Source organism: Dermacentor andersoni, chromosome 6, assembly GCF_023375885.2.
Source record: "Dermacentor andersoni chromosome 6, qqDerAnde1_hic_scaffold, whole genome shotgun sequence".
NCBI classification, from domain to species: domain Eukaryota; kingdom Metazoa; phylum Arthropoda; class Arachnida; order Ixodida; family Ixodidae; genus Dermacentor; species Dermacentor andersoni.
The window spans coordinates 9,071,109-9,085,545 of NC_092819.1; the positions used below are offsets into that span (position 1 = coordinate 9,071,109).

The window sequence follows — 14,437 nt, forward strand, 5'->3', positions numbered from 1 at the left end:
GCAATGCAAGAGTCCCATAAGCTCGAAACAGACGCTATGCCGATGACTTCTGAAGGACTGCCGGGTTACCTTTCTAAGGGCACCCTCGTCCAGTGGCATGGTACCGTCCATTGACGCCATAGCTGTCTAATAAATGCCGATGGGAACCAGTGTGCGCGCTCGTTAATCAAACAGTGTCCTGCAAGAGGTTGCTTAGCTGCCACCGATCATCATTCCTACCCAAAGAAGATTTAAAACATTCTTTTCCTACCGCACCTGAGTAGCCAACTCAAAAAAACAAGTCAACTAGTTTTACTTTCTTCTTGCAGTAAGCTTCACCTGGTTTATTCCTATACAATGTTATTTATCCGTCGTGGTGGATCAGTGGCTGGCTACACCGTTCTACTGAAAAGCATAAGGTCGCGAGTTCCGATACCCTCCCCTAGGGGGGGTTTCTCATAATTCTAGTTGAAGACCTTGAATACAATAATGAGTGAATGAACGGATGATCTCGTTTTGGTCTCCCAACGATGCCCGGATGTTCTCGCCAAATTCTCGTCCCATTCTCGCCTTGAGTGACCTAATAACGGCTCTGGATTTTAGCTCAAGGTCTCTTGAAGGTTGCTGACAACGGGAGCTAAAAGCATTTTGTGCTTTAAGTTCGCATACTCGTGCAGTCCCGCCCATCCCAGCTCGGCAGATTAATGCCCTTGTACTTAAGTCAGCGACAGGAGTGGTCGAGCTGCGAAGCACAGCCTAATGCCTGATTAGCGAAAGCGAGTGATTATTGCCTTTGTCTTTTTTGTAGGAAGGCCACGTATTGCATGTTCGGCAAGCAGATTTAAGCTTGGCCCTCAAACAGGGAATTTCGATAAGGGAAGACTTGCGACAAACACCTCCATATATTAAAAGTTGGAAAATATTTTTGGAAAATCGCCTGTGACAGAAGCACACACTTAAGGAAATAAGTGATAGTCGGAGAGGAAGAGTGCTGACTACAAAATCGGGTTCAAGGCTTTGTATGTCTGTCGCGTTGTCATGAAATACGTTGTCGCCAAAGGTGTGCACCTCGTTTCTAGAAGCCAGGGAGCTTTCTAATTTCCTTAGTAGTATGTCTTCGCTGTGAACACCACCGAAATTAAGCGTTACCAGCTCGTCCGAGCTTCAACACTTGCGCAGATGAAGTTGTTCTGCCTTTGCAGATGCATTTAAGAGGCAGGAATGACGTGCGCGTGTAATTGAACGTCCAGGTAGCTAACTAAATATATTTTCTAATTAACGTTCTGATCAGTCTCTTTAGCGCATCAGCTGTATTGAAATCGAGCAGCAGTGAAGTTATGTTTACTTAGCAGAGATCGATCGCAACTTACGAGATATCCAGCATTGAGTAAAGGGCGCTACGAAGCACTACACCGTCGTTTCCCGAAAGCGTGCGTCAAGCATTGTAACTGCAAGGCTAATGTACTTTTAAACACGCTTTGGAACGCATGACACGAAAGTGCCGCTGGGACTCCTGCCAGGCAGACATGATATCACTGCTGTTCAGCCTAACTTTAACAATTGCCACATGTGCCCTACAGCAAATAATTAAAACTTAAAACTTGTAATTGGCGGAAAACAAAACAATTACAGGAATGTAAAGGCTGTCACTGACCTGGCAAGATAATTTATTGACAGAGCGGCTTAACTGGGATCGCTTAGTTCTTATCCTTCTATGGTTAAGACTGATATTCTCAAGCTAGTATTTACATTTAGTAGTTGATTCGGGTATATCTTCATTTATCTTTTAGTTTACATTAAAGTGCTGCGTTAAGTAAATCATCGTTAGCATTCCCAGCAGACCAGATATCAGTGTTTATTTTGTTCCTTAGATATTTGAAATTGGCAAGAAGTATTGTTTTTTTTAGAGTTGATCAATTTTGCAAATAGTTTTTTTTTTTTTTTTTTTTGTTCTAAGACGGGTACGCCGAGCGGTCATCCAAGGTTTTCGTGCTATTTTACAAGGTGCTAAATCAATGAACAGAAAGCAATCAGTCTCAGGCAATCAGTTAGAGGAAGAACACTGTCGTTACGGGAAAATTAAAGTTAGAGCGAATGCCGATGTTATTCCGAAAGTAGTGTGCATCGTGAAAATTCGGGATGCGCGCACAAGTGTGAGACATTTCCGGGCCCTTCTGGTTATTCATAACCGCTAAATCTGTTCAACTATACGAAGCCAACAGACAATGAGCCCAAGAAAAACATAAGCAAAAATGTATCCGAAGTGCTAACACACCCTTTTGTTCCGTTCTCACCGATGAACCTGGCGATACCCTGCCCTACACTCCATTTTTTGATCATCCCTCCATGTCAAAATTTATAATGGATGCCAATGGTATTGCGAAGGCTATTGTACATCTGAAATTATCTTCATCTGCCGCAGTCGGCAATGTAAACTGCAACATACTGAAAAGCACGAAACACGTATGTAGTGTCATCCTACAACACATTTTCCAGCAGTCCTTGTCAACTGGAGTGGTGTCATGGGGAATGATGTTTACATTTGGGAAAGATCATTCCTATTCCCCCCACCCTAAAAAGAAAGTAATTTCTTCTTCCTCCAATAGTTACCGACCCATCTCACTCACCTGCGTGTGTTGTAAACTAATGGAACATATATTTTACTCACACGTAGCAAAACTTCTTTTTGTCAGCTATCCCCACCAAAACCAACACGATTTCCGAAAGGCCTTTCTTGCTAGGTGCAAGGCGTTGTTTGTTATGACATAAACTCCTCATAAAACTTTCGCGTCTTACCTTTCACCCACTCGTTCTAAACTGGATCCAAAGTTTTCTAACCAACCAAAAGGAATTTGTTCAGTGACATGGGACCTAATTAATTTGAGCTGATAAATACACTAGAATTTCTTCAAGAACCTCCTACGTTTATCCTCTCCAACTACTCATACAATAGCAAAATGACAAATCTAAAGCCCCTTATTGTATTCTTCTCAACAAGCTTGCACTTCGTCGCAAAGTCGCTCGACTGACTCTCTCTCTCATAACTTTCATCACACATCTCCTCGTCAGTCTGCAATTACCCCAGCTCATCGCCATTGTAGCCGGCTCAACTACGATAAAGCCGTAGACCCGCCCCAAGCCCGGAGCGCTACTCATCCAGCTTTTTTCTTTTTTCGTGCACACCTCGAAAGACTGGAATAGTCTTCCTGACAACGCCATGTACCACTCGAGCTCCAACCACTTCAAGGAAGGCATTATACATCTTCTGCTCTACCAAACTGTTGCCCACGGCCCTCACCTACAGCCACTAATCAGAGGCCTTTGAGCTACTGGAAACAAATAAACGAAAATCTTTAATTGAAGTGTAGAAATAGTAAGAAAAACGAACAAGAACGTCGCAGTTTGGCTCGGAAGGCGAAGCATCGATTGCGATAGCAAATTAGTAGACAGCTACATGAAGTAATGATAGTATATTTATCGGCTGTGTAAACTTGTAAACATTCGCTAACACGGTAAAAAGCACGGCGCCACGTGCGCACAGGTAAACATGAACACATCCCGCTCGATGACCGCGGAAACTCGCTGTCAAAACGCTGAAGTGAAGAAGCGCGGCAGCAGCATCGAGCGAATTGGCCTTCGTGCTGCGTCTCGCTTCAACGCGAACGAAGCGTCGAAAGCGCAGCGCATACGAAGCCAGCACTCGGCGCACTTTGTACACATCGCGAGTCGCCTTCAATATACGGGCGCCCGCGCGCCGTTACGCAGCAGCCGCCGGAGTAGAACGCCCCCATCCCTCCTTGCCCTCCCCGGTGCCTCGCGCGCGACGGAATACGGTGCGCTTCCTCCCTGCTTTCTGCTTCTGCGCGCGCGCGATTGAGCCGCGATCGTCGGCTGACCCTCGCAAGCTTTCACTTGCACATACAGCATACGACGCGCGGCGACGGTGTTATCGCCCTCGTACTTCATGCCGAACATCGCGGCGATGGCAAAAATGCGCCTGGAGTGTTCACATAATTGTTATCGCAAAAAAGCCGGCAGATCCCACGCCCTGTGGGTTATGCGAATCGATGTTATGTGTGCGGGGAGCCTACCAAGTTAACGAAACGACCATGAGAGCACCAAGACGTAGGCGACTGGTTCATGACCTACATGATACGCACGTCATGACCTATCATTTACGTTCGTCATGCACTCTTGTCATACTATGACAATTCTGCTACATACCAAGTTAACTAAATGGCCATGAGAGCACCAAGAAGTAGGCGGCTGTTTCATGACCTACATGACACACATGATATTCATGTCATGACCTATAATTTATGTTCGTCATACACTCTTGTCGCGCTATACCAATTTTGGTACCTACCGCGTAACGAAACAACCATGAGAGCACCAAGACGTAGGTGGTTGTTTCATGACCTACATGACACGCATATCATGATATTCATGTTATGGCAAATCATTTATGTTTATCACACACTCTTGTCATACTGTGCCGATGTTGTTACACGCCAAGTTAACGAAACGACCATGAGAGCACCAAGACGTAGGCGGCTAGATAGCTAGACAGATATATAGATACTGTCAAGTGTCAAATGTTCGCCAAGAATTGCTTCGCATTTAGCGGTCAACCTGCCGCTGGTGGGAGACGAACCCACATCTTCCGAGCATTAGCATAACGCGTGAGATGCTCTGCCAGTTGAGCTACGCGGGCGGCCGCCCTCGTGTTCACTTGCTCCGTACTTGTGTATGTGTACTATGGATCTGGCACTGACACTGTTAGCCAGCGCCGCTCGGGCGTCGAGTGGCTCTGACTAGCACTGCCAGGGCCAGATGCGAGTTCGGCTCCCACCGGCGGTAGGTTTTTTTTAAATGCAAATAATTCCTTGTCGAACATTTGCCACTTTGACAGTATTTATCCATCGATCTAGCCGCTAACGTTTTGGTGCTCTCATGATCGTTTCGTTAGATTGGTACGTACCAAAATTGGCATAGTATGACGAAAATGTATGAGGAACATAAATGATCGGTCATGGCATGAATGCCATGACATGCGTGTCATTTAGTTCATGAAACAGTCGCCTACGTTTTGGTACTCTCATGGTCGTTTCGTTAACTTGGTAGGCTCCCCGCACACTGCTTCGCATAACAACGATTCCCAGGGGGCTTGAGATCTCGCGTTTTTTTTTTTTTCTTTTCTTGCGTTAATGTTTATGTCCAGCTTCCTTTTTGTTTTTACATTTCAATTAAAAACCCTGATCTAATAGCATCTGCGCTTTCCTTGACTTCATATAGCTGTCATTAACAAAAATCGAGCCTTTCGGTTCTCTCTCTCTCCTCATTCATTAAATATATTCAAGGCTGTTACAGAGAAGAGAGACAGCATTCCGGAACCGCCATCCCCGTAACAGTGGAGCTGCCATATCACCCATTTTTCTTTCCTTTCTTCGCTCGCTCACTGCTTGGGGCTTACCTTGTCCGTCCATTTATTGAAGAAGCTGCCTGTGTATGTGGATTTCTTGCTGAAGGGGCATTTCCACAAGTTTTCAAAGCAGGCTGTGTTAAAGAGCACGTCATTGCAGACTGTGCAGGCCGGATCTTCGGTGAAGGTGCTAAAGATTTCCGCAGTCATGATGTGGCTTATGGCGTTCTCTGTTGAAGGTTTCCCTCTATCCTGCTGGTTAATCGTGGCGAATGGGCGGAAGTACGTTTCGGTGTTCACAGTTACTTCACCTGTGTCTGCTGCAGCCCTTCGTCTCAGTGTCGTTACCACCTCCTTGCAAGAGCAAGCCAAACGGCCGCCTTCCTTGGGCACTAGAGCACCGAACTTCAACGTTTCCCTGAAACTGGCTTTTGAGTCGATAGCATGAAGATCGATGAGAGAAACGAGGAATGAGATTCCGTAAATGGAGAGACACACATTTTGGTCTTCTGGCAGAGCGTTGAAGATGCTCAGGCCGAGATAATTGCTCTCATCCTTGAGTCTCCTGCACGTACCATAAGAGCGGCAGTTCAGGTGCTTGTCGGAATTGACAACAATGCGCACAGCGGCTGTGCTGTCTGCATCTGTTTGCGCTCTAATCGTGGCTTCACGGCGATGTCTCCCGGACTCGACGGCGTGCATGCTTATTTTCGGGGATCTGCTGGCTGAAGATGCTGGTTGGTAGCCATTCAACGAATCTTCTGTTGCGGAAACCGTGTGCCTTTCGTCGGAAAGCTCTTCTGTGCCCGATTCAGAGCTGCTCGTTTCGACTTCACTATCGGCACGGCTCGCAAGAGCCTGCGGCCTTTGTTGCTCTGCAGCAGGGCGGGCATCGTTAGTGGCCCCGGCTCTTAGCAGCGGTGACTCTTGCCCCACTTCCGCAAGAGGGACCTTCGGGTCTACCGGGGTTTCGTCGCGCGCCTTGACATCGGCAGGCTCCGCTGCCGAGTAAATATCCCGCAATCTTGACCATATAGAAGGCGGCTTCTGGACTAGGATTTCGACGTTGGGCGTCCGGACTTGCACCGATGCCAGCTTTGGTGGTGTCTCTACCACTTTCCTTCTCGGGATATCCACACCTACTCGGATGTTCTTGACCTTTATGGGCGGCGGTCGACTGCCATCGTCGTCATCGTCCAAGATCTCGTCCTGCAAAATAGACAACATCCGTTGTCGCGGCAGCCTGATGAGGCTCAGAAGGGATAGCCCCGACACTTTCATAGTAGCAACAAAAGTTTCCACAGCGAGGCAGGCGCGTCTTAAAGAACTGCTGACGCAATACTTTGTCTCGAGTTTTTGCTTTATTAAGCAGCTGTCGACCTGGTAGCCGCGGTATGAAACCTTGATTGCTCCAGTGCCTAATGCGTAATTTTCAAGCCGTAGTTCAAAGCGCGTTTGTGGCATAGCTTCGCGATTCCTTGGGGGGACTTGCACGACGGGCCGCATCGCCGACACATTTCGCGGGGAGCGGGCATGATGTGACCCGACTGCACCGAATCGCATTGTGCATCGCGGAGTGATTGTTCGGTGCGTGATAGAGTGCCACCGAGCCATTACAAGCATCCCTTCTTCTAATTTCGCATCGTAGCCTCAGCGGCGGCACTTGAGCGTGCCGGCACTTAATTAAATCTTTCTTTTTTGTATTTCAGTTGTTTTGACGAAAAAAAGGTTATCGTAACTTGCTAGGCTGTTTTTGTTGTACCAGGTTATACGGTGTACTGTGTTTCTTTGTTTATAAACAAAATCCACGACGTCACAGCGACGGCACGTATATGGAAGGTGTCGCCGCCAGTGTTTCCTTCTCGCGTTTTTACTGGCCTAATTACCAAGCCTTCTCTGTCATTCCAAAAGTGCAACCCCTTAATGTTCTCTTCGCCCTCAAATGAAAAGTGTCACCAGGGCTTCAAGAGAACTCTGTAGTTGGTTTGTGTGTCTCTGTAGTTGGTTTGTGTGTCGGGAATATTTTTATTTTATTTTTTATTTAGAAATACTGTCAACCCTCAGTTAAGGGTCATAACAGGGAGGGATGTTACATATACGTTCGTACAAGACAGCCAGATACAAAAGAAATATGCACATGCACTACAGTGTCCTACGGATACAATACAAGATACGATATACAGACTATAAGACATGTATTCAAATGTTCAATCAGCTGCCGCACGCACACAAACAGAAAAAAAGGAAAAAGAGAAAAAAGGAAAGAAAAACACTTTACAATATCCACGTGGTACAGTTTTAGTAAAGAACCTTGATTGCATTTGTAAACAATGCAGTATCAGAACTGCGAACAATACTAGCACATTAATGTGGCATTCGTATGAAACCTTAAGGACGGGTGTTAGCGCCCATACTTCTTTCTTTACTCTGTGTTCCCTAAGCCACTATAGGGTTAACTTTAGAAATATGACACCCTAAGTTGGCGGACGGTGTCAGCTCTGTGCTCCAAAGAACACAAACGATCGAGTGCAATGTAGCCTACGCAAGTTCGAGTTGTACGCATACGCAGTCTCGCATACGCTGTTTCATGTGGCATCTTTGAGTGGTCGTTTCGGAGCGCTATAGACAAATCATGAATATAGTGCTAGTGGTCGAATAAGGGCGCTACGGCTACATTCAGTTGGTTCTTTCAGATCGATGAAGCCCCACATGGGAGCGCACCCAAAAGCTCTTACCGACGACGTGAGCGCTGTGCAGCTTGCAGCTGCCATTCGGTTTCGCGATCGTGCTTTGTGGACTCACAACGATGATGACGAAGCGACAACGTTTGCTTAATTTCGTTTGCGGCCCGTTGAGTTCTTTCGAGTCAAAATACAAGCAGTGACAGCAGCTTTGTCATGGTGCTGCAAACTTGCTCTGGGGCGCTATTCTGGACATTCCGCCATTTTTTTCGGTGCGTGACGTAGGCGCGACGCAAACAAAATGGCGCTGGTGGCCAAGTTTTGCTTACGTAACGTGACGCCAACTTGACGTTTTGCCTAAGAAACTGAAATGAAGGCACTGAATGTAGCGTTATCAGTAAAGCAAAACAGTTTTCCTCCGCAGTAAAAGTAAAGCAGCTATCTGAAAGCATATGATTATTCCGTCGAAAAGGCTTCTCGCTTCCGTCGTCTGCTTCAATAGCTAGGATGCGTGTCCCCGGAAAATGGAATGAATCATCGCATGTTGGCGCCAACGCGCTTGTTTTCTTGCTTGAGACAACATACGCGACCTACCAGTGGTGATGCGCGCACGTTCTAGGCCACGTTATCGCTATCTCGTGAAACGCAAGTGACTCAGCCCGACTCGGCTGGCTGAGAAACGGCCGAATGTCACCGATAGCGTTGCGCGCGCCAGAGATATCCACGCAAGCGCCGGCGCTGCCATCTCTTGTTCATTTCGCTGGTTACTCGCAGCGGGGGAGGAAACTTCAAGGCGCCGCCTTGCGTACATTTCTTTTTATAAATTAGAAAGAGGCCGTTGTGATAACTTTTGATTGTGCGAAAAAGCATTAATCTTGATTACAATACAAATGCAGCAGTGAAAAGTGGACAACATTGCCGAAAGTTTGCTATGTTCAACCAATATTATTTCGTATAAACGCGTTCTTTTAAAAAATGATGGCCCCAAACACAAATGCCAACACCACCCGAGAGCGATGCAAATACTATGAGCACGCGTTATGAACAAAAGATTTTCGTGGCGCCAAACGACGGGGAAAATGTGGCGATACGCATTCCTCTCGGCTGCCATTGCATATGGCTGCTCATTAGCATAATTCGCGCGGCTCGTCGCAGCAAAAATTATGGCGGAAAATCTCAGCAATGGCGGCCCAGCGCAACGTCACGCATCGTCAAAATGACGTTTACGAAACAGTCCTTCCTGTGACGCTCCTCATGAGATATTCCTTCAGCCAATCAGCAAGCTGGCATGGCGCATATCTTGGATCGCCACCACATATTCGCGCAATTGCAGATGCATTGCACTGGCTTCTGCGCGCTACCGCTCACATTCTTTTTGAAGCGCTAACATCCCAATATATCTGCCAAGGACCAAAAAAATGTATTAGTCCATGAAATTTGCAGCTCCACGTCACGTTTCGTCATCTTGATGAAAACGCAAAATTGCATTTTGCAATACTTCCGCTTCCCGGCACAAATTTCAAAATACGTGACCTCTCGACAGCCAATCAGAGAGTAAACATGGCGGATAATGGCGGCCGTGCAGCCGCCATGCGTGTCGAGAATAGCACCCCTGCTCGCGTAGGGCTGTCTTGGAAGCGACGGCCGCTGTAGTGGTCGCTTTAGTAGCTTTTTTGTCTGCCTCGCGCACCGTGATGCTATGTGACGCGACAGCATTCAGTCGAGTACCACCGGAAGCTCCCCCTCTGTCTTCGCTCTTACTGCTCCGGAAAGCGATCCGCCGTTTGTGTGGCACGCGCTTCCTCCGACTGGAATCTGGAGCGTCTGGCAATCCTACTAGGATTCCGGATAGATCACCCTAATTCACAACTAGCTAAGCCGCATACGCCTGCTGCTTCTGTGTAAACTCCATTAGTTCGTTGTTGGTGCGCTGCAGTTTCAAAATTAGCTTTCAAATGCGAAGAACCGTTCTTATTTGGTAGACTGACCTCGCTTTCATTGTCCTGCTTGTTGCCCTTGCTACGTTTCATTATAGAATGCGCGTACTTCTATCAGCTTCTTTCTCTTTCTTCCGTCTGAAAAAAAAGAAGAGCGAACGAACCGGTTAAAAACGCGCCTAGCTATAGTTACTTACAAGCTCTCGAGAATTAATCGTTCAGGACCGACGCAGTTCAGTGTACGCTACTAGCGTTACATCCTGAAATGCTATCAAAGCGCAAACAGTAGGTTTGAACATATATGTATCTCCTTGAATAATCTGTATGAGAACAGCGAAGTTGCTTTCAAAAGGTTGCAAAGGCTAAGTACAGTTGCCATGCATAAATGTGCTCAATGCCAGTACATGTTAGACGGGAGAGTTACCCGCTTATTAACGCGTCACATTCAAATACAGATATCACGAGCAATCGTTGCTCGAAAACGAATGCAGTACTCCCCTTTATATTTCTCATGACTGTACGAATTCTCACCATGGTATACGATGATGTCAACATTGAGACGTTCACGACTCCCGTGAGACAGCGAGGTTCCAACAGCGGGCCACTTTTATAAGGCGATTTGTCGACGGCGGTTTGGCTATCTTGGCACTTTATGCGACGTGCACATGGCACGCATGTAATTTGTGCAAAGAATATCGACACACTGCAACCACTTTGTACACCCTTTTTAATATCCGCGGAATCAAAAGTGTACAACCACTTTGTACAAAGCAGCGGCATCTAATCTTTATATTACGGTTCCTCATCAGTATCTTTTCTTTAGTTAAGTCGATCTCGAAGCATTGAATGTTTAACTTATAAGCTAACTGTATGCTATGAAGCGCATTGCATGCTCAGAAAAGAAGGTTGCAAATCTTACGTGCATTTTTTTTTTTTTTTTTTAGCGTTCAGACAGACGACAATATGTCTGGCTTTCTTGGGGTGTCACTAGTGAATGCCTACACATCCTCGGCTGTATTAATCTATAGATTCCTTTCAATCACATCTATTCCTTATTCTACTTTTGTCTTTCTTTCCTTACTTCTTTCTTTTTTGCTAGTTTCTTTTGCACATTTGCGGTATAATGACCGCGAATAGCTTACATGAATCAGGCAGCTTCCAACTGCCCCAGACCTGGTTAAAGAGAGCAACAAGTTCGTCGAAGGTCGACAAGGTTGCGAGGCGTGGTGTCGTATGTAAGGCAGTCCGAGCTTGGTGCATTCCAAAACCTCACCTTCAGTTCTGAGCAACCCTTGACCTATATTACTGACCTCTCACGTCGGAAAGCCCCTAAAAACAGAGAGAACCCATTCCACGATGGCTGTCGACGTTAATGCGATTAGCATTCAAGCACTGTAGCGACACACCGTACTGCGGAAGACATCTTTATGTACAATCTGCATAGCGACGGAAGTAGGCTGAGACAGCTCGTCGCATTAATACAGCGCCAACGCAGCGCGCACCCTTCCGGACGCAAGAAAGAAAGATCCACTAAACTCGGCCTCCTAGCCGCAGCCAGTTTTGTCTTGCCGGGCATTGTAGAATTTGGGTTCAGCATATCTGACTGGGAATGAACTACTGCGCGATTGCACAGACTTTTTTCAGGCGTAAAACATAACTTTTTATTGTCAGCTAGAAGAGCGCGTGCTCTAACTTTTATCAGTCGGACCCGTTTCGTTTTGCAAGCGAGAGAGACGTTTCAGCAGCTAGATGAAAAGTGGGCGGAGTAGGCTGAGAATCGCATTAAAATGGCTCTGACTCGCCTTCACTGGTAGTCGAAAGCAACAACATCCTCCATGCCTACTGAACTGGTTTCCTACATCGACACAGCACACAATATAGTTTGGAAAGTACTCTCGCATGACGCACCCGACATATCACTTGAAAGAGAAGCTACTGGCTATGGTGCACATACGCAAGGCTTCGTCTCTCAGCCCGTGATCCTAGCTTCCGCAGCTGGCTTTGGTGTCGCAGGCAAACTCTGGGCATACATACGCGGCCTCCTCTGTGACTCCAATTAATTGCCGCTTGACTGACAGCCACTAGGAAATCACAAGTGGTGCCACGAGGCTTTCCCGATTATCCATTCTGGCAATATGGCACCACTCTGTTACGCCTAGCAGTAATAAATAAACTTCACCGTGTATGCGGCCGACGTCACAATATGAACCAATCCGATGTCATTCAAGTTAGGCTCTACACCATAGCCACATTTCTAAAGAAGGTCGGACTCGCTCCTTTCGGTAAAGAAACCAAGTAGCCCTGGGCGCGAAAGCAGTCCATTCTGCTTCGAATTCCTGTTCACCTTCGATGGCGAGCAGACGGTCCATCTAAAGAGTGTTCCAGCTCTAAGCATCTACATCGATGCAGATGCGGATGCCACAACATGGCTTCGCAACATCACTCGGGCCTGGTACCGACATACTCCACGTAACTTGGCAGATGGCGTCCAAGAAATGGGGCGATAATGAAGAGCGAACTGTCCACCATTTCGCGACTGCTCTACTGAACTCGCATGTTGTGTACGACTCTAACTTCTACGATGTGACCCAAAAGCAATGAAAAAAAAAAGCTTCAATCGCTCAACCATGAAGCCATGAGGGTTCTCACCCGGCTTCCGCGTTTCACACCCTTGGACTGCCTCGCCCGAATGGTCCAGACAAACTCGATCGATGCAAAACCCGAGGCTATGAAACATTCGCGTCAGCTCCGACTACGAACCTCGACATCCGGTCGCAGCATCGATCCTCTCGCTTCTTCATAAACCACTCCTTACAACGGTTCTGGCCTCTTTCCCCGATACACGAGAACGTCCCTGACGAAGGACTTGGCCTATTCCCCGAAACTTGAACGCCGACCATACAGAGTGGCAATTGTCCAACGAAAGGTGGCATGAAGCAGCATCTTACTGCGCTTGTCCCCACATCACGCTGTCGACACCAACGCCGCCCAGAGTGAGGAAGCTTCAGCCACAGCGTCCTAGTTGAAGCTTTATAGCACTCCGGCCCACTCCTCCTACCGCTCAGCCTTTAACGGTCCGTTAACGGTCGAACTAGCTGCGATATCAGCCTGCATGCGATGCCGTCCACTAGCCTCATTTTACTGCCTTCGTTGAGCACACTATTTGCATGAATTTGCAGGCCTCCATTAAAGCCTGCGTCTGGCTGAACTAGCGGCACGGTGCTGTGTACTCCGCACACCACGCGATACGAATCGCCGACGAAGCTGGCCATACTGTCCGTCTCGCATGAATGCCAAGTCCCGCAGGGGTCGCTGACTTTGGCACAGGACCGTGTTTACGGCCCCTCAGACACTCGGCCGCACGTACCGGGCAACCCCATCGACACTGTCCTGGCGGAGGCGGCTGCCGCGCTCCAGAACCTTCTTCCGGAGGATCCTACGTCTCTGCCTGGGAGGTTCGCCCGTGCAGAAGCCACGCGACTGCGGCGCGTCGTCATGGACACCTAGCGTTCACACCATGCACGATGCGCCTTCAGCCAGCTGCTGGATTATTCTCGTTATCTATGGCGGTGCTAGAGAAGGCTGACCCCCCTCGATTTCTGGTCTTGGACGACTGGCGCCGTCCTCCTGAGGCCACACAAACATGGGCGGCATCTTTTTTCAATCGGCCTCCTCTTTTTTTTCTTCGCACGCACTAATAGGTTCACTTCCAGCGCATGGAAAGTTTCTTTATTTTTCGATTTAAATAAACGTTTCCAGAATAACAACACGGTATATTGTAAGCATTCATTTCGCTCGAATCTATTCCTTAGCATGCACCGCTCACGACTGGCCGGTCGCGGTGTTAACGAAGGCGGAGCGCCGCTCGTTCCACTTTTGAAGCGCGGAAAGGAATAACATTGTAATAGAATCCTTACATTATACCGACATAGCTCTGGAGTGCGAGTCACACGAGTCTCAAAGCGGAAGTATTGCGAGATCTTCACAGTCGCTTAAAAGGCCCCTCACCAGGCCCCATAGCAAATTATGGTTATACGATGAAAGTTGCTACGTGTCCCGTAGGGAGCGTTCTGCCGCAAAAAGTTTACAAATCGGCTCATTAATAGCCGAGATAGAAATGTTTCAGCGCCGTGGACCCATGATTTCAGCAGGCGGGCTCCACTGCCAAGCAAGACGCTCTCTCCACTCACCCCGTCTAACTTACGCAAGCGAAATTCCTTCCCTGCGTTCTCCGATACCGGTCCTCGAGGATCGCGTGACGCATTCGTCACAGTTCCCGCGTTCATTTCTTCTTCTTTTTTTTTTTCTTTTTTTGCGTAGGCGGAGCTGCTGCGCACTTCCGCTAACGGCGTCGCGCGCGAGCCTGTTGTCTCGTTCGCGCAGCGCACGATTTTGCGCGCTATGTACAACATGGCCTG

General features: G+C 47.7%; 1 protein-coding gene across 1 annotated transcript in view; it reads right to left on the reverse strand.

Moving 5' to 3' along the window:
* LOC126521670 (plasminogen activator inhibitor 1-like) overlaps positions 1-14,437 on the reverse strand; it is a 40,286-nt gene that overhangs the window by 20,463 nt on the left and 5,386 nt on the right. Inside the window, exons 3-4 of the mRNA XM_050170394.2 lie at positions 10,071-10,157; positions 5,453-6,610 (exon numbers count right to left, since the gene is read on the reverse strand). Of these exons, the coding sequence (XP_050026351.1) occupies positions 5,453-6,610; positions 10,071-10,112 (1,200 nt within the window). The 5' untranslated portion in view covers positions 10,113-10,157. The remainder of the gene's footprint in view (positions 1-5,452; positions 6,611-10,070; positions 10,158-14,437) is intronic.